This window comes from Asparagus officinalis, chromosome 9 (genome assembly GCF_001876935.1).
Source record: "Asparagus officinalis chromosome 9, Aspof.V1, whole genome shotgun sequence".
Taxonomy (NCBI): Eukaryota; Viridiplantae; Streptophyta; class Magnoliopsida; order Asparagales; family Asparagaceae; genus Asparagus; species Asparagus officinalis.
In genome coordinates, this window is record NC_033802.1 from 38,291,156 (window position 1) to 38,312,397 (window position 21,242).

General features: G+C 37.3%; 2 protein-coding genes and 1 long non-coding RNA gene across 6 annotated transcripts; 1 reads left to right on the forward strand and 2 right to left on the reverse strand.

Moving 5' to 3' along the window:
* On the reverse strand, nucleotides 537–2,757 carry LOC109824294. The gene is made up of 3 exons (XR_002242599.1): nucleotides 2,730–2,757; nucleotides 2,542–2,628; nucleotides 537–745 (listed from the first exon to the last, which is right to left on the reverse strand). It is a non-coding gene; the product is annotated as an uncharacterized LOC109824294 (long non-coding RNA).
* On the forward strand, nucleotides 4,949–9,397 carry LOC109824360 (RPM1-interacting protein 4-like). Its single transcript, XM_020390940.1, has 4 exons — nucleotides 4,949–5,105; nucleotides 6,822–7,194; nucleotides 7,840–8,031; nucleotides 9,072–9,397. The coding sequence occupies exons 2-4, from the start codon at nucleotides 6,829–6,831 to the stop codon at nucleotides 9,102–9,104; spliced, it is 591 nt and encodes a 196-aa protein (XP_020246529.1). The 5' UTR covers nucleotides 4,949–5,105; nucleotides 6,822–6,828; the 3' UTR covers nucleotides 9,105–9,397.
* Nucleotides 15,478–20,288, reverse strand: LOC109823913 (violaxanthin de-epoxidase, chloroplastic). Of its 4 annotated transcripts, none has more exons than XM_020390363.1 (6): nucleotides 20,133–20,288; nucleotides 18,739–18,986; nucleotides 18,464–18,633; nucleotides 17,442–17,538; nucleotides 16,954–17,345; nucleotides 15,478–16,145 (listed from the first exon to the last, which is right to left on the reverse strand). In XM_020390363.1, exons 2-6 carry the CDS (start codon nucleotides 18,976–18,978, stop codon nucleotides 15,644–15,646), a joined length of 1,401 nt encoding a protein of 466 aa, XP_020245952.1. In that variant the 5' UTR covers nucleotides 18,979–18,986; nucleotides 20,133–20,288; the 3' UTR covers nucleotides 15,478–15,643. The 4 variants fall into 4 exon arrangements, with proteins under 4 accessions (XP_020245952.1, XP_020245950.1, XP_020245951.1 ...); XM_020390361.1 differs by having other exon boundaries at nucleotides 18,739–19,004; XM_020390362.1 differs by having other exon boundaries at nucleotides 18,739–19,119.

Sequence of the window (21,242 nt, forward strand, 5' to 3'; positions counted from 1 at the left end):
ATTATTTAAATGGGCGGGTTTTTGCCCGCCCATTTAATAAACGGGCCGCCCAATTGCCCATTTAACTATAGTAGCTATATGTATATAATACTTTTGGGGTGTTTTTTGTAAACTTTTAGGGGTTTTTTTTGTAAACTATAGTGAGCTTTTTGCAAACTTTTTGGGAGCTTTTTGCAAATTTGTTGGGACTTTTGATAAAATACTAACAAAGATAGGAACATAAACAAAGATAAACAAATGCAGACAAATTCATGATTGAACCATTTACAAGCCTGGATAAAAGTACAGACCTCACACATTTGCAAAATTAACCTCAAATTTCCAAACCAAAAACCAAAAGATCAATAACAACAAAATTACAAGAATATTTAAATGAATTAAGATAGAAAACACAAGGTATGCAAGGATCTGTATAAGATCAATAACTTGATATAAATGCCATCATAACTATCAGCAACACAATCACGATTAGTAAGGACAATCTACTTAATTACTTGATAAACTAGAAGAGTAGTATGTTCGTTTATAAACAAAATAGTAGCACAACCACAGTCCACTTATTTCTCATCTTTCAAATGTTCAGGCATGAACAGGATCATGACAGAAGAAAGAAAAGACCAGGAAACAAACATAACACTCAGTTGGACTCAATAGCAACATTAAAAGTACTGCAGCAAGCCTCATATGTGCGTCTTCATAGCAAGGGTTAGAATCCGAAATCACCATAGAGACCTCAATATTTCCCCTGCATCAATCATCCATAGAATTAGTTAATTTTGTCACAAACGTATGATATTGTCATAATAATGAAACACTAGATAGCAAGATGCGATCTTTGGGAACCAGAGGACTAAATAGGATGTCTGTTGGTTTCAGAATAACAGAATCAGCATAGCACAAATGAGTTATAATGGACCAAGGCAACAAAATGAAAATTAAATGAAAGATGTCTGTTGGTTTCAGAAGAACAGAATCAAACTATGTATAGTAGAGAACGTATCACAAAGCAAAATAGATATTAAAATTACCCAAAAAAATCTACATCTCTGTATAGTAGAGAACTTTCCACATTAGCAAACATACTCCCTGACAAATGTATCAATTAAGGAGTTTGGATTTAATTGAGTGTTGGTTTCAGAATAACAGAATCAAAATGATAATCATGTCACTGGCTACTCAGAAAATCTTCGACTCTCAACTATATCAACCTTTCAATGATTACGCGTAAACAGGCTATTCTTGCAATTTGATCGGACAATTTCTGCTGGAAAAACAATATAGATCAAAGAGGCCTAAATAGGATACCGTCGTCGACAAAGACCGACACGTGAAGAATCTCTTACCAACAAACATGATGAGGATCTTAATAATCCTCTGTATTGGCTCCTTGTTTCACTATGTTACAGCCTTACAGGTTTTAATATGGAGATATCTGCTGTTTCACTAGCAATGTGATACCCAAAACTATAGAATGAATCTAAATCATACATGATGATTGCCTTGAAATGCACTCTGATATGATTTGGTTGTTGATGTTTGAACAAGGTAGTTGCCTAAACAAGATACTTCTAATGAGCTAGCATGAGATATTAGGACTTCACAAATTGCACACAAGGAGATGACTAGACTTTTAAGTTTGGCTTCGTCATCTTGCTTGAAACCAACGCTTTCGTAAAGCAAGGCCAGGGATATGATGCACTTACTGACGGTGGTGATCATATCAGTGTCTGAAACATCTATTCGAATACAAAGTCTATCTGCTAATATTCTCAAAATATCATTCTACTCTTAGAAGAGTGAAGATTGCACCATTAACATAATAGCTAATATTCTCAAAATAGCATTCTACTCTATGACGGGCGTTTTGATTAACCTTAATCTATCTATCATATACATTTTTCGGCCTCCACGGTAATTCTTTTTCCGCGTTAAACACATTTCTCAGCATAAAAAACTAACTACGCTTCTTTTCTGCTAATTCAATTAGTATTCCTCAACATATAATATAGGCAGAGGAACAATTAGAATCTCTTTGTATCTTTTTGGCCTCTACTTTGTTCTCCTCAACATATAATATAGGCAGAGGAACAATTAGAATCTCTTTGTATCTTTTTGGCCTCTACTTTGTTCATCTCTCTTGTACCAATACACTAGTTAAATGTAACACGATAACTATTGTCTGATCATGAATTAACCATCTAAATAGACTGCTGTGAAGTAGAGAATGCACATTCCTGATCAGTAAACAAACTTTTCTATTTAATGAAGTTTCTGAATATAGTATGTAATCTTTCAAATGTCAATCAAGTAATGAAAACAAATCACTGTACCTAGCTGCATCAGAGATTTGATTCTTAAAAATTCCCCATGTCTGCTGATCACATACATTTCATTCTTACTTCAGAATTTCTAACTTTTGGTAGGAAACATAAACTTGTGAGAAATAAATACATATTAGAACAACAATCAATATTTAGCCAACAACATTAGAAAAGCAAGTTTATGATGTACACTAATTTCATGGAACAAGTAAAATCTTACCTTAATCACTTTCGCCTTCCGATTCAGAAACCTCTAGATTACTGAAATCATGTACTAATAAATTTCCTTCTTCAATGTCTGCCAGAGCTGCATTTAATAAGAAAAAATAATATTAATATTTTGTGATAAAATATGTAGCCCACAACAATACAAAAAAGCAATAAAGGGAAAAAAAGAAGGCAACTCACAAGGAATCCCGTCTAACCAAGAACCAGTGATAATTATGAATTGTTTAAAGTTAAAATCTCTAAGACTAGTGTAATCCTATAAATAGGGTTCATATGTAGCCTTATGAGAGGTTAAGAGAAGAGATTCAAAATCTTATGAAGATAATATGAAGAAATAGATTTTTGAGAACCTATCTCTCAGTATTGCTCCTCTACGGTGACGGGTGGATTTCAATTGGAGGCTTTTTCTCTTGAGGAAGCTATTTTGGATTGATCTCGGGACAGATTATTGTAGAAATTCGGAAAGCGTTTCAGGTATTCTTCTAATATTCAATTAATTTAGATTAATAGTCATGATATGCTTTTTCCGCTGCGTTGTATGTCATGATTCCAACAGGAGGATCGATTGGCGTCGTAGGTTTTGGGTTCGAAAGGCACTTGAGGCGGCGGCGGAGGAGGAGGCGGAGGAGATTGGGAGTGGGATTGAGGCGGAGGAGAAAGAGGAGATTGGGAATTTGGGATCGGTCTGTTTTGGTTTTGGGAATACGGTGGGCGGGCAAACGGGCGAATAAACACTGCCCACTTAGTGTCCATTTAGAATAATATAAAATGAACCCGTCCCATTAGCTCCATTTAATTAAATGGGTGGGCGTTGGACGGACCAAATGATGGACGGATTAGATGAGTAAATGGGTATGTGTTAAAATTGATATCCCTACCTTCGCGGAATAGTAAACCCGCGCAGTTAGGATTCAACTTTCGGTTATCTCGTCTTCGTCGATCCTTGTATCAATTCTATTGTTTGGGAAGTATAAGGAAAGATTAAACCCCCTTACCCCTCCCAACACGTCCGGAGCACTTCCACGAGCGAGAGCCATTTAGCCTTCGCGGGGACCCACTTGTCAGCATGCGAGTGAACGTGGGTGCGTGTAGAAATTGGGTGCGTGTAAGTTTTGTCGGTGTAAAGCCGCCGTCAACTCGTCCCAACGACTTCTACCCACCCTTGTACGTTTGGAAATGCTTTGGTTTTGCACTTACGTTCCTGATAAGTGAAAGTATTACATCCCAGCTCAGACAGTAATGCTGATATAAATGACAATGGAACTTTTTGTCTCAGTTGACTTTGAATTTCTTAGTCTTTTTTATTTTGAAAGTATTACATCCTCAGTTTATTTTGCTTAGAAGTATCTCAAAATTCAAAAAAAAAAGACTTTGATGCCCCTGGCAAATTCATTTTTGGGTATCAAAAACTTGGGTATGTTTTTTGGACAAAAATAAATTTTTTGGATATCAAGGTTAAAAATTGTTTAAACTTGGCACGTTAGTTCCATTATGCAAACACCAAGGAAAATTTTCACATTTGCATAATAAAAAGTACTAACTTGCTAATTTTAAACAACTTATGATATAGAATTGTTGAGAAAAATAAGTGAGGATATGTAAGTGCAAAGTGGGTGAAACTATAAGGTACCGTTTGGCAAATGGTTAAGTGAGGGGTTAAGAAGACTTAACCCCTTCTTAACCCGTCAAATACAAAAAATCTATACAATGATTAAAGTGAGTTAACCCTTCATAATTTGCCAAACATAAAAAATATAGAAGGGTTAAGCTAACCCCTTTAGAGGGATTAAAATGAGTTAACCCCTCAAAATAAGGGGTTTACTAATACACCTATTTAGAAGGATTAAGAATTAAATCTTCTAGTTATAAAGAAAATAGTCAAAATCATTGTTATTCCCAAACATTAAAACTGATCACAAAGGCTAAAATAAAACTTATTTAACGGGTTAATAATTTAGTCCTTCAGAATATCTAATGGGCTAAGTACATTAATTATTCTCTTTAACCCCTATTTCTTAACCTTTTGTCAAACGGACCCTAAGGTATTTAAGTGCTATTTAGTATAGCCTTAAAATTACGGTAATTTTTAGCTATTTAAGTGCGAGAGGAGATGACAAAAAACGCAATCATGAAATTTAATATTGGTTGAGTAGTGTTAGGGGCACACCATTAAACCACACTATCAACCACACCCCTCTCTATCTATAGTGTCTTTATGATTTTTTTAGTAAAACATGTGGGGCCCAACAAACACTATAGATAGAGAAGGGTGTGGTTGATAGTGTGACTTAAGGGTGTGCCTCTAGTGTTTCTAATATTGGTTTTCTACAATGAAAATTAAAGCAAAAGGTCAAAACTAAAAAATAAACCCAAATTGTTTTCTTCAGTAGCCAAAATTTAAAAAAAAAATTTGCCAGCGGTGTTCTTCAATGCCTACAACGACTGACTTCAAACTTTCTCTCTCCTAAAACTCTCTCTCTCTCTCTAAAAAAGGGGAGAGGGCTCGAGTCCCTTTTGAGAACATCTCTCTCTTCTCTGGGAGGTATTTGGATGGCAGTGAGTTCTTTTTCCCTTTAAACTTAGTTTCACATGTGGGTTTTTGATAATTTGCTGTTTGAATTGCAAAGTTGGGATTTTGCCCAGAAATTTTATGCCTTTTAGTTTTTCCTGATTCAGCTGCTGTATGGTGATCCTGTAGGTTGTTACACATGGGTTCTTCTAGTTCTTGTTTTGTTTGTATTGTTCTTCGTGGAATTCTGTTTTAATTACTGGAATTAGGTGGGGATGCTTTGAGTAATAATCTTCTTTTGAAGTATTTAGTAATATTATGCTGTTTGGATCTTGAAAAGCTTGATTTTGGAGATAATTTGGAGACCCTTTTGGTGTTGTATGAGATATTATGGTTTGTTTGGTCGTTAATCTACTTTGTTTAATTGTTCATTTTTTTATTGTAGTTCGATGAAATTATAGCTCTAATTAGAGTTTTCAGTTGAAGGAGCTTATTTGAGTTATTGCTGTATGCAGCTTGCAATGAAAATTTATAGTTTTTAATTATATTCTGTAACTTGTTACTTTAAGATACCGGAATTGAGAGATTTTGTGTGTTATTCTTTTTTTTAGCATCTTGTTTTTTGGTTCATTGAACTCTGTTTATTTGATTGGTTGTTTTATTTTCTCTCCTTTTTAATTATTTGTCGTGTTTTAGATTGAGAAATTTGCATGATTTTGGTTGAGAAATGATTTTGCATCTTCTATATGATTACTTGTTTAATTGTGTCAGGAAATTCGATAGTTTTACTCTCTTGTGCATACTCTGTCCCAAACATTTTTATGTTTAATCGAGCAATTACTCGAGATGTTGTTTGTTTGTTTGATAGATAATTGATATCATCCTTTTGTGGTAGTTTCAATATCGATATTTGTTTCTTTTTTTTTAATTGATGATATTACATTTTGTTGATGTCTTGGGTTTGATATTATTTCTTTGCTGTTTTGGGTGGACTTCATTCTTGTTCTTGAGGATGAGAATGTAGGGACCCCAACCTCAAATTAATCTTCTGCATGTTTTTTCTTCTACTTTCCCTTCCTCTGTAATTTCTCTGGAGGAACCTCATATAAAAGCTTTTCTTGGGTGGAATTGTAAATGATTTGATCTACATAAGATACTTCTAAGTTCTGATAGATAGAACCCCGCAGTTTTGTTTAAACCTCCAAACCAAAGAACTGTTAACCTAAATCTATTAGAAGAAATTGTTCCAACTCGGGACCAATTTTCAGTATCTATGCATTACATTCGGAACAATCAATATGGTTGTTGTTTGGCCAAAACTTGTTAACCAAAATCAGGAGAATTCTACAAATATAAGACTGAGAATAGGAACTAGATCCATGGAAGTTATTTCAGTTAATTTTTTTAATTAGATTAAATCATTAATTACAATAAATCAGAAGGACTGTTAAAATAATGAAAAGGTAGTTTCTTCTTTTTTATTTTTAATTTTTATTTGAGAAAAATTATATGCAAATGAACTAGGAGAAAAGCTGTAGTGATATTAAGATGAAGTAAGACTCTAAGAGGAATATGTCTGGTAAGTAATTAAGCAATTATATTCTGTAGGTGTGGAGGTCAAAGATTTGGATAATCCTGTGATATCCAATGTTTTCTAAGAAATATTTGAGATGAGACTAGAATATATTTAAGCAATAAAATTCATGGAATAGAATGCATGTATTCCTTACCGTGCTACTAACTATTGGTTTCTTTGATTACAGAAATCCCATGTACCTAAATTTGGCAACTGGGAGAAAGGGGAAAATCGCTGGAAAGCTAATTAATCCAAATGACCCTCAAGAAAACCCAGAATCATTTAACCAAACAAACCCTCAACATAACCGTCTACCATCTGGGTCTCCCTTGCACCCTGATAGCGTGGCCCGAAAGCTCAGTGATCAGAATCGAAGGGCAAGCAGAACGAGTGCTGGATCTGAGCGAAGCCTTGAGCAATCTCCTCTCCATCCCAATTATCAACCAAAATATGGAGGTAGGGTAGGGATGAATTCTCCTTCATGGGAAAAAGGGAATGGGTTAGCTCCTAATACTCCTGGACGATCTAGAGCCAGGCCTGGTGGTCGAGGTGACGATATGGTATACTATTTGTTCTTTTTTTAGTCAATTTCCCAAAAGGGTTAATTGCGGATAAAACTGCTGTAGAATCATTGTTTTAAATTTACCACCCCTTTATAGTTTTGCTGTTACAGATGACCCCCTGAGTAACTTTTTTTGACAATTTTACTCTCAAGGAAAGAGAATTATTTTTTGACAAATAGACCCTGGAGGGTAAAAGAACCGATAAAACTTTACCCTGGGGTTTGTATGCAACAACAAAACTAGAGGATATGATGTTCAAAACAGCAACACTGCAGGGGGTCTATCTGCAATTTATCTTTTCACAGAACTACCATGAACTTTCTGAAGAAAAATACCGTGAACTATTCGAAATTGTCGCGCTATCGGCATTAACATCTTGGATAAAAAGTATAAGTTATCCTCATTTGTATCCATGAAGGAGGGGGAAAGGGGGCAATAGAAGTGCATAGGGGCAAAATTGGTGAAAAAAATGTCACGTGGGAAGCATGTGACGACTTGCTTTCACTGCGCTCAGGCATGGTGGTTTTTTGTAAGGCCCCCAAAGTTCATGGTAGTTTTGTGCAATTTATCTTTTCTCTTAGTACTCTATTTTCGTATGGATGGTCTTTAGAATAACATGGAATTGAATCTGTGAGGTAATAGCCAGAGAAAGTATCGGCAGTGCCAAAGTTTGGTGATTGGGATGAGAGCAATCCTTCATCAGCTGACGGTTACACGCAGATCTTTAGCAAAGTGAGGGAGGAGAAGCAGGTTGGTTCAGCGGGAGTTTCTACTGGGTCTAAGAAGTCATCACATCGTAATAATAGTAAGTCAGACAGCGACTATGAGGCATCGGTGAGTATCTTCTTCTCGTTTGTTTCATTGTTATAGCTTTTCTTGAAAATGGAATTGTTGGGATTTAGGTTGAACTCCGTAGATCCCTGAATTATCGCCCAATTGTGGATAGACCCCCTGTAGTTCTACTCCTAAGTGAAGTTTTTAATTCTTTTATCGTTGGGTCTATATGTTAAATTAAAAGAAAAAAAATTCTCTTTAGACGGTAAAAGAGTCAAAAAATTTCAACGAAAGAACCATAAGGGGTCTATCAACAATTGGACGATAGTACAGGGCATCTTTCTGCAATGAACCCTCGGATTTATCTATGATGTATCTTGAAGAACCACAAACCTGATGAGTTAGTGAGATCTGGATATTAACAATTTTGATTCTGACTTTGTGATAGGATTATGGATGACAGATTGTCCATTAGCTCCTAATAGCTACACAGCGTACATTAGATCTTTTGAAAACTATTGTATCTTGTTTGTTTAACTTAAGTGTCACGGTTAACATAAACAGCCTTGCATACATGAACCTGACACAAAAAGATATCATACTTCAAGTTGACTATAGTGATTTGGTTTGCTTTTGTATGACGGCTTGATGCAATTGATCGTAGAGGAACTGAATCTGTATCTGCTGTCAAAATCCTTGTGTGGCTCTTATAAAATATAGGTTTTATCAGTTTATTTGTTGGCTAAAAGATTTACCTGAAGTTTATTTTATGCATGGTGAATGAGGAGTTTATATTATAGATGTTCATACCCTCGGTTTGTCCAGTCGATATTATAAAAGGAACAAAGAAAATTATAGATACCAATTTGAAGGGCATTATAGCATATTTGAAGCTTGTAAGATTTTCCAAGGATCTTATTCATATGTGTGGGATATTAGCTGATTACATCTAGTTCCAAATTTGATCAGTTATTTTCCAGATCATTAATATCACTCTTTTTGGGTTATCATGTGTATATGGTGCACCATTACTTCGGGCTTCATACATGATATACATCAACCTGATATTTATTATTTTTAAAATTATTTTTATTTCTCAGAAATGTGGTTGCTTTGGATGGTTGAAGAACTGAGGAACTGCTTGCAAAGAAATATAGAGAAAGGCTTGTGGTTGTAAATATTTCTGCAAAGGGCAAAACTCAAATGAAGCTGGTTCTTCTAAACTGCATTATTTTTCCACTTGTGTGCATCTGGTGTTCATGTTTTAACTCTTTATACATGAAAAGCATTATCTTTCCTGTTATCTCTTGATAACTCTTGTTGTGTTATTATCATTTGATGTCAAAGACAAAAGGAACATGGAGCTAATTCTTTTATTTGCACTGTGAACGCAGTTAATAGCATCCTGTGTGTTCTTATTTGTTTCCATGTTTTGTGAAGTTTGATTTTTTTTTATTTTAAGTTTCCTGAATGATTGTTTTGTGTATTATCGCGAGCTTTTTATCCACCGGTGAAGGTATTTGGAGAAGGAATCCAAGGGACTAGAAGTGGTACAGTGGACACATGTTCATATAAACTGATTGATCATGGAAACTGATTGATCATGGAAACAAAGGAAGGATTGCTTTTGTGTGCATTTTCTTGCATAAATGAAGTACTACGCTTTTTTACACAAACTCATCATCTCCTTGCTTTCCATTATAAAGAAAAGGGTTAAGTGCGGATAAATTCCCAGTACTATGGCCCAAGTATGAATAGACTTCCTTTATAGTTCAATTTGTGCTGATTTGACCCTGTGTTATTTTCCCAAGTGTGGATAGAGCCCCCGGTATGAGTTGTTTTAAAAAGCCCACAAGTTCGCTTTGGGGATCTATCTGCACAAATTTAGCTGCAGGTGGTCTATCCGCATTTGTGCTAATAGTGAAGGTGGCCTATCCGCGGTGAACATAAAGGAAAAACAACAGCTACTATTTTCTTTTTTACCTCAAGGATGTTACTGATAGGAATATATTAGGAGATTATATGGAGATTATATATCTTATTAAGATAGAGAATATGCTGAAATAATTATATTATTCCTTACCATATTTGTACAATGTAACTTGTATATATTCATGGTTCATGAAGAGAATACTTTAGACCTTTTGCTCAACAAATTCTTCTTCGTCTATCATGGTATCAGAGCAATAATCTCAAAATTAATCCAAACCTGCTGGCCCTCATCACAGACCCTCGCCGTCAATTCTCTCCTGCGTCGACTCCAACCTCGCCGCCTCAATTCAACGCCACCGAGATCTAGTTGCCAGTCAAGATTGGTTGTGGGGTTGCTGTCGAGATCTAGTCGACCCACCTCTGCTCCGTCACCTCTGCTCCTTCGACTCACCTCTGCTCCGTTGAGATCTAGTCGACCCAGATCCATCCGACTCCGATTCCGCCGCCGTCGAGATCTATCAGCAAAGCCCTAGATCCGACTCTTGCCGCCGCCTAGAACCTCTCTAGAACGTTGGCGAACGTTGACGAAGCCCTAGTCTCTTCAATTTTTCTAGTCGAGATTGGAGGCTGAGAGAGAACATTTGACATTTGGGCATCTGCTGCTGTTTTTTTTGGGGGTTTGGGCCTTCTTTTTTTGTTGGGCCTGGTTACTATATTGGCCTTTGTTTCTCTTTGATTGGGTTTGGGCCTTCCTGTTGTTGGGCTTGGTTACTAGATTTCTGAGAGGAGGAAGAGGCACGAGTAACTATTTTAACATTCGGGTTCATTTTAACTGACCTTCGGGTTAGTTCTATTTTATTTTAACTGACCTTCAGTTAGTTCTATTTTTAAACCATCAGGTTTCATCTTAACCTTCGGGGTTGTTCTATTTTAAACCTTCGGGTTTTATTCTAAACCTTCGGGTTCTATTTTTAAACATGACTGCAAACTTTATTGAGAAGTTTCCTCAGCTTGATGTGAAATTCATAGGGACCAATTACCATGAGTGGTCGATTTCTGTGCAACTTCTTTTTTATGCTCTCGATCTCACGAGTCACACTGATGGCACGCCGCCTCCTGAATCTAGAACTGATACTAAGCAAACAACGGCATGGGCTCTTGCAGACCGCCGAGCACATGACATTATTTCTTCCTCCGTAGAGATTGACATACGCATGCAACTTGTTAGTCTCCAGACTGCACTTGCCATGTGGCGCCAAATGCAAGGACTTTATCAACAATCTAGTCATGCTCACTAATATTCTGTCTATCAAGAACTCTCTCTTGCTCAACAAGATGAGCGATCTATCCAAGAATTTTATAACTTTATGCATGCTCAATGGCGCCAACTTGCAATAATGGAGGAACGCGGCTTGTGCATGTGCCACCAAACAGCGTCGTGTTCGCGATCAACATCGACTATTTCAATTCTTGATGCGTCTGCGACCTGAGTATGAGTCATTGCGCAGTCAAATTCTTCATCGATCACCGCTACCAACTCTTGATGATGCCTTGGCCGAACTCATCGCTGAAGAGACTCGCCAACGTGTCCTAAATACAAAGACTACTTCTATTCAAGGTGCTCTGGTTGCTCAACAATCATCTGTACCACAGTCATCTTCGGCCACGGTCTCCGCACCATTAGTCTCTTCTAACAAATAAAGGAATAATTATTGTCGGTATTGTCGTCGTCCTGGACATATCATCCAAAATTGTCTTAAGCGACAACAAGCTAAAAACCGACATCCTCGTCAACGATCCACTGCTAATGTGGCAATTTCTGGTGCTAAGGTTTTTGCTGATGAGTGTTCTACTGCTCCTGAGGAATCTACTTCGAGTGTTACTCTTTCTGTGCCACAACTCCTCTCCGGTTGCTGCTCTAAGTATCATGACACCCTCTCCATTTGGTACCTCTGGTCATACTTTTTCCACTACCTCTGGTCCCACAGGTGTACCGAAAAATATTTGGATTTCGGACTCTGGTGCTTCATTTCATATGACTCCACATTCATCTGTTTTATCCTCTCCATCACTTTTACATTCACAAGTCAATGTTTTTACAACAAATGGCTCTTCTCTCTCTACTACACATAAGGGATCTATTACTGGTCGCTTATCTGTTCCATTTGTTTTACACATACCACATCTTTCATTGAATTTACTTTCAGTTAGTCAAATAACTGATCATAATTGTAGTGTGGTTTTTGACTCTACTTCTTGTTATGTGCAGGATCGTCAGACCGGAGCCTTGATTGGTCAGTGACATAGGCGTGATGGACTTTACATTATGGATCATCTAACACTACCATCCACTTCTACCACCCATTCCGTAGCCGTACACACTATCACCACTCGCGATGATGCTTTTTCCACAGGAGATCTTTGGCATCATCGATTAGGTCACTTATCTACTGACCGTCTTCGCCTTCACTCAAATAATGGCGTTTTGGGTAGTTATCCCATTTCAAGTATGTCTACTTGTATGGGATGTAAACTATCTATACACGTCACTAAACCTTATCCTCTTAGTGATTCTCAAAGTAGCTTTCCTTTTCAACTCGTACATTCGGATGTTTGGGGCCCAGCCCCCTTGTCGTCTTGTAACGGTAATAAATATTATGTTATCTTTATTGATGACTTTTCTCGTTACACTTGGGTTTATTTTATGCATCACCGCTCATCTCTACCTCAAATTTATAAAGATTTCACTACTATGATCAAAACTCAGTTTGGCACTACTATTAAAACCTTTCGATCTGATTCTGGTGGTGAATATCTCTCTCATGAGTTTCGTCGAATTCTAGCTGATCAGGGTACTCTCTCACAACTTTCATGTCCCTATGCACATCAGCAAAATGGTGTTTCGGAAAGAAAACATCGTCATATTATGGAGACTACAAGATCATTACTCATCTCTAGTTCCATGCCTAAACAATTTTTGGCTGATGCTGTTACTACAGCTGTGTATCTCATTAATTTGATGCCCTCTTCAGTTCTTTCTGGCATATCACCATTTAAAAAATTGACATACGTCGTCCTTCTTATTCACATCTTCGTGTGTTTGGCTGTACTTGTCTAGTTCTATTACCATCTCATGAGAGAGATAAGTTATCTCCTCGTTCTGCGATTTGTGTTTTTCTTGGATACAGTCTTGAGCACAAAGGATATCCCTGTTATGATCCAAATAAAAAGAGATTCCGCATTTCCCGAGATGTGACCTTTTTGGAGCATCTTTCATATTACTCTAGACAGTCCCTCAATGACAATAATACATCACCTACTTCCGTTGATCTTTCATTTCTTGAGCTTACCACACCTTCGATTCCAGTAGATTCATCACCTTCCTCTCCATCTCCATCCTCTGATGATCACCAAAGTGTACATGTTCCAGTCTCACCTACTGACCATTCAAACTCGTCCCCGGATGATGATTCTTCACTAGCTGATCGTCGCTATCCTTTCCGTATTCGTAAGGCAAAACAATTCTTTGGTTGTCTTTCTTCATCATTTACTCCTGCTTTTCATGCCTTCTTGACAGCCATTCATTCGCATCATGAGCCTACATCTTATCGTCAGGCTGCTTCTTCTCCTGAGTGGCAAGCAACTATGGAGGAAGAGTTAGTCGCCCTTCAAAAGACTGGTACTTGTGATCTTGTCTCATTAGCTCCAGGAAAAGTTCCAATTAGATGCAAATGAGTTTATAAAATTAAAACTTGTTCAGATGGTACAATAGATCGGTACAAGGCTCGTCTAGTTGCTCGAGGATTTACCCAAGAATATGGGATTGATTATGAGAAGACTTTTGCTCCTGTGGCTAAGATAACATCAGTTCAAGCTCTTATTGTTGTTGCAGCTGCTCAACAGTGGCCTCTCTATCAGCTTGATGTGAAGAACGCTTTTCTTCATGGTGATCTTCATGAAGAAGTTTATATGCAACCACCTCAAGGTCTTCCTCATTTGTCAGGACAAGTCTGTCATCTTCGCCGTGCATTATATGGCCTAAAACAAGCTCCTCGAGCCTGGTTTGAGAAATTCAGCTCTGCAGTACTTAATATGGACTTTATTCAGAGTGAGGCTGATCATGCGATGTTTGTTCATACATCTTAGTCGAGGACGTACTATTCTTCTTCTTTATGTTGATGATATGGTCATTACTGACAGTTATCCTTCATTTCTGAATATTGTGAAGACCTCTCTGCATGAAAATTTTGAGATGAAAGATCTTGAGCATCTTCGATATTTTCTAGGACTCAAAGTTGCATATGGACCACGAGTATATCTTCTTTCTAAAAAAAATACATTTCTGATCTTTTGGCTCGAGCTGAGTTGACCGATGATCAGATCGCTGACACACCTATTCAGCTCCATCAAAAAGTAGCACCTGATACAAGAGAACCCTTGGAAAATCCCACTCGGTATCGTGAAATTGTTAGTGCTTTGGTGTATCTCACTATTTCCCGACCAGACATTGCTTATGCTGTTCATGTGGTGAGTCAATTTGTTTAGTCTCCTACATCAGCTCACTATGCTGCTGTACTTCGTATTCTACGCTATCTTCGTGGCACTTCATCTAGAGCTCTCTTGTTCTCCTCAACATCAAAGCTACAACTGCGTTCCTTCTCTGACTCCGATTGGGCCGACGACATTAGCGATCGTCGATCTATTACCGGTTTTGTGTATTTCTTTGTGATACTCTAATATCATGGCGAGCTAAGAAGCAAGATGTCGTCTCAAAATCTAGTGCCGAAGCGGAGTATCAATCTATGTCTAATACTACCTCTGAGATTATCTGGTTGCGACAACTTCTACGTGACATGTGTATTGATTGTCTCTCTTCGACTCCTCTCTATTGCGATAATCAAAGTGCAATAAAGATTGCTACCAATCCCGTGTTTCATGAGCGCACAAAACACATTGAGATTGATTGTCATTTCATACGGCATCACTTTTCAAAGACTAAGACGATCTCTCTATCATATGTTTATTCTGAGCTTCAGCTTGCTGATTTCTTCACCAAAGCACACACCTCCAAGCGTCACAAATTTCTACTTTCCAAACTCTCGGTGTTTGATCCACCATGAGTTTGACGGGGGTGATAGGAATATATTAGGAGATTATATGGAGATTATATATCTTATTAAGATAGAGAATATGCTGGAATAATTATATTATTCCTTACCATATTTGTACAATGTAACTTGTATATATTCATGGTTCATGAAGAGAATACTTTAGACCTTTTGCTCAACAAATTCTTCTTCGTCTATAAGTTACAAGTAATGCATTTGCGGAAGCGTCAATCAAAAGGAATTCACTTGCAATAATTTACTAATTTAGAGGAAGGGAAAAAAAACTCTATCTGTATACTTTGCGTTTTTTTAGTCCGTTAGTCCTCCAAGGTCAATAATTCAGTTCAATTTTGTCAACAATTTCCGTAAAGCATATTTACTCATGTATAATTTTCAAATTTTGGAGCCACAATATTCATGTTCACTATTAAGATTCCAACTTCACAGTTTAATTCTTTTGTACCCCTCCACATAACAGTTTGGCACATACCATTCAAGAGATACCATCAAATACAAAGATATCAAACTAGCGCAAACATAATTTCCATATATTTACAGAACCCATCAAAACAAGTAAAATTGTTTTCATGCCCTTCAACAAAAATCAAAACCATAACATAAAATTAAATTACCTATCTCAGCTTTCTGATTGGAATTGCCCTCCCAAAAAGCTGCTCAACCTCAGTTGCCTCCATCTTGAGCTCATCCAAAAGCTCCATCTCTTCCTTCCCCAAACCCTTGAAAAAATTCTCTGCATCTCTCTTCACCTCCATGATTCCATCTGCAAGCCTCTGAAGCAAAGTCACTTCCTCCTCTCCAACCTTTTCAACTTCTCCTTCAATCTCTTCGACTTCTCTAATTATAGTCTTTTCCCCTTCTTCCACAGTTTTCTCTAACCTCTCAACAAGAGGAGGCTCGGGTCCACAGGAGTTATCTGTTGTGATGAATTTAGTGAAGTCTCGGCCTACACTTTGAGCTGCCTTCTCTAGTTTGGGGATTATGGTCTCCGGCAATGTTGAGCTTCTAGTGTATATGACTGCACCTCCGTAGCCATCCCATGCATCATTTCGACCTCGATAGTATACAAAGATGTAGTCTTCAGGTTTGTTCTCAATGCTGGATGATATGATATACCTATAGATACCCGATACTATGGTTTCAAGTAGATATTTCTGATCACTTTGAAAGATTATGTTAAAAGTAATTGCTCAATATAAGATACTGTTTAATGAAAATTAAATTGTTAAGATATGGGTGGCATCGCTAAATAAATTGTCCTGGTCTTCGTATAGAGCAATGTGATATCTTGTCCCTTCCCTAGCTCTAACGTCCTTAGATGAGCTTGGGTATCAGTATGTTGCTCATGGAGATGGGGGAAATTTAAGTGTATCGTATGTGCAATTAGGACTTTCTCTAAACTTCTTTCAGAAGAAACAAATGATTTTCACAATTACAAAATAGCCCATAAGGGTAAAGATGATAAAATAGCTTTTAGGAAACTGCATTTGCCTTGGAGGCATAACATAATCTCAAGAGGTAAGCTTGAGGATCACCAGAATCAAGCTAATAACATGAAAAATAGAAAGCTTCTTATATTAATCAATTTGATTTTTTTTTTTAATTTGATTGGTTTAAAAGCATAAGACTATTGCACATCAGACCTAACCTCTTGAGATAATTAGATATAGGAGTTAAATTGTTTCCATTTATTTTAGATATGTGTGCTAGAAAATTGTTTAGAGACGGTGTAAATATTATTTCTGCAATGAGAAGCACACAGTGGAACACGGCACTCCAAATCATGTATAAACTAATATGTGAAACACCGCTCATATGTTTTAAGGGTCAGTTTTTAAAGTCCTTTTTATAAAATCAAAACTTCAAAAATGCAGATAATGATACAATAATGCATGAATTAGGACAGTGATAGCATGTCACTTACCAGTCATCTTGGTAATGCAGGTACTCATTGTCATGGTTGTAGAGTATTCCTGGTTGATTAGGATCTTGAACAAAATTTTGTACAGCTGATCGGGTGAAGAAACCACCATCAGGAGTCCGTATCCGCCATGTCAAATTACCAACAAGTTTGTTTGACTCCACATGAAATTCATGCAGCTGACAGTCGAATGTATCAAATGTGGGATTAAGGCCACTTGTTATGTACCACTTCCCACTGAAATCTGACATGTTAAAGCTTTTGACGAGGTTCAATGGGTCTGGTACAGGAAACTCGCCAACATCAGACTTTTTGGGTACACATTTTTTGCGTGAGACTGCACACTCATTGAATTCATCTACAACTTTATTCTCAAACAAGTCCCCGCATTTAATCTACAAAAGGTAGAACCTAAAAATAATAAGTCACTTAATGATCTGTATCTAACATGGAAAATATATCCACAGTTTAAAAGAGAATCCAATTACAACCTGACATTCAGTTTCATCAGGTCGGTCATTACATGTTTGTAGACATGCAACATTTGCTGCACAAGAAGGGTTGGCAATGCACTTGGCAAGTTCCACCCTGGAACAAAAATATATTGAATTAACTTCTGATGTAGATTGTAGCATATAATCAGTGTTTCACTAATATACACTCCCACAAAAGAGAATCCAGAGCAAAACGAAACTGGATATTCTCGAGGCAATAGTCCCTCTATCATAAAAAAATAAAATATTTAAATCTTAAAAGTTGCTATAATTACCGTGACAAACCATCTCTCAACCGTAATAAGAAAAATGCATTTGCTCTAAAATTTAATAAACTCAAACATTCTTGTTTTTTTATTGAATTCAATCCACCCTTCATTTTCTTTTAGTTTGATATGAATTCATTTGTAATCATGGATAACAGCTTACAGTTTTTCCCAAAGTTATTCATGGGTGCATAAATACGTGCATACATCTGTCATTATTGAAATTGTAATGTTGAAATCATTTGCAATTTTCAAATTTTCCACAGGTTCCATGAATCTTTCACCTACATAATGACTGCTAATAACACAGCAGGTGCTCGTTGGAGAAGACATGGGGTGCAAATACCCCTTCAATCAGTAAGGTTCATTAACTTGCTAAAGAGTTCACTTATGCATGATACAGACAGAGACATGTCCATGCACCAGAGAGCATAAACATTTTACCTAATTACACTCAACACTTAAATATGTACTAAAATTTTAGCGTATTGCACATTTTTTTATTTTGCAGAAGAGATAGGTTACATAAGTAAATATGCATATAAAACATTTAGCATTAAAAAAATGTATAAAAAAGGCAAAATGGCCTACTACTCTGTCCAAGCATTCTACATTAAGAAATGTGCAATACATAAGAGGAGTATCTATATAAGTGTTACACACTCTATCTGGCTACATGCATCACCATTACATATGTTCGGCTTGCAGATTTAAAAAAACAGCACGCAGCCAAAGGAGTTATGGGTGGATCACCTGCATTCCTTCAATAAACAAGTGCATGTTTTAAGTGCGTCAACTGCACCAGCCGATGGAATAGATAATAAGGCATATGATAGTACCCCAACCATGGCAATAACATGTGCTTGCCGCCATCGCTTCATCATGTTCCATAGAGGTCCTAGAGAAAGGTCCACTTCCTCCACCTGTGACTCACCATGAATAAACAATTTTCTTAGCATGTCAATACCTCCAAGGCACTTAGGCACTATGTAAGGCCTATAATTTGAGAATTAATATGTGGTAACTACCTCTGCACTGATTATGTTCATGAAGGACCTTCTAGATGCACACACGGCAAGATTTCTCCTGCCGCATATATGCTGCAACCTTTGTTGCCCTGACAGACAACAGTAGATCTGGGCTTCTCTCCACAGACTATGTCCTGAAATCTGGTATAGTCTTATACTGCTTCTAGGCAATAATTGCCGGTGTGACACTGGGTTTCCATCCCAACGATAACGGCATGTGGACATACTGGATGCCATCATTTAATGGACTGAAGTACCCAAGGAAGCTAAACATAAATTAGGGGGAAATAGTTAGAAGAACATGAAGGGGGAAAAACAGGACCCTTGCGGTGCCAGGAAAGAGAGATTCTTCACAAGCTAGGATTTGACTTCATTTACCAGCTATCAGGGTTCGTACATGAAAATCCAAGTGAGTAGAATGAGAGAGCTTGTTCACAAGAGAAACAAGTTAATTAAGAACACTGATAGAAGTGGCATGCAGCTGCACACACCTTACTTCCATCAGAACTCGCAGACACCAAACGCCAGTTGGCCCTCGACACCCTTTCTTTTCTTACTTGCTTGTTTAACGAGCAGGGTTGCCCCTCTATTTATTATAGTAAGGCTTGGTGCTAACTTCTTACTTAAGAACTAGTATCATGTACACGTTTGAACAATGCTGTTAATATTGTATGCATATTGGGTTTTAAAATATCAAGGCCTAGTTTCAACCATAGGAAATTGCCCAGTTTTCACAATCCCAATTAACGGTATATTATATTATCCTCTTAGAAGATACAAAATTATAACCCTCAACCATCACCACAACTTCAGAGTTTTTGTGTAGCGGCAAAGTCCTTTAACATGGTATCCAGATTCAAATCTTGGCCCCGAGTTTCTAAATTGATTTTAAAAAAAAAATTTAATACCATTGCGTGAGTTCAGGTTTCTGTCCTAAAAGGATCCTCCACCAGCGAGTGCATGTTTAGAATGTAAAATTATAACCCTCAACCCTCCCCATAAACTTCGGAGTACTGGTGCAATGGCAGGGCCCTTTTGACATATCTTAGTAGCAACCATTTTTCTCCTGCAATCTCCCAACAATAATATTCCCATAATGCATTATTTACAAATGTCTTTTCGCAATTGTAGTGAAACTAAACATGTCCATTTGCAGTAACTCAATTCCTCTAAAACAGCGAGGACTTTTATTTTATTTTTATTTTTACCGAAATACATCATACATAACTAGTTGTTATAACTCAGTTTCCTTTAAAAATATCGAATTTTGTTGCAGCTCCCAACGCAATATCAATAAGAAAAACTAAATTTATCAACTTCGATGCAATTTCTAAAAAGAAAAAATCAAGAGGACAAATTGAGTAAGGGGCGTAGGGCTCCATAGAAGAACAAACCTGAGGATGTGGCTGAATTCGAGATCGGATAAAAGGGGAGATAGAGTTTTGGGTGGGAAAAAAATTAGGGTTTTTTCATGGCGGGAGACGGAGAGTTTTAAGATGAGCCGATAAGATTAACTTGTGGAGATGAGCCGCGTAACGTCGCCGGTACGCTTCCCCTCCAAACAGGCAGATTAGGCCCATCTTCTGGTGGGCCTTTAAGAAGGGAGGTAAATTTCACAGAACCCCTCAAAACTTTGGGTCGTTCTTCACAAAGATTTCTAAAACTTTGTTTTTGCCATTTAACCCCAAAAGTCCAAAGTTTCTCACACAATCATTGAGAACTCTTAAACTGTCCCACAAGAGCGCTCCAAAAAGTATACCTTGGTGGAGGATCTGCTCAATTTTGTTCTTTATTTTTTGTTTTTTATGCAGCTCATTCTCTGCTATTTCCATGTTTTTTTAGGGTTTTCATGGTTTGACTCTTATTTGAGACTCTTTGGATATTTTGAGGTTAAGTGAGAAAACGAAGTCAGGAAGGGGATTTTTGGGCAATGCCACAAAGTTGCGGAGGGTTTTCATGAAATTTGTCATAGGATATACAAAAATCGTTCGAACCAAAAGACTTTATTCAGCTGCAGCGTGAAAGAGTCGCCATTTTCCGTGATAAAATATGTACAATGTTACTAGGAGATCGCTTTCATGTCATGTACATGCCTAAGGCTTGATGAGCCCCGCGAAAGGCGGACTCAAACCACAACGAGTCGATAAGCAATGAACGAAGAACACCATGAACACAATCCATGATAGAGCAGCCAAAATCAATCACAAACACAGAGATATACATGGTTCGACAAATTGCCTACGTCCACGGGGAGATGATGGGGAGATTATACTATATGGAGGAGAAATACAATGAGTTACAACTCTCAAACAATCACAATAACCCTAATCAATAAAATCTTACTCTCCCTCAAAGAATCTCCCTCTCAAAGTGCTCAAAAAACTCTGATAATAACCTCTTCTCTCTAAATAAAAAACCCTAACAAAACGTGCCTTTAATATGTAAAACCCTAAACCAAAACAGACTGGGAAACTGATATATCTGTTCAACTCGCTATCTGTCAA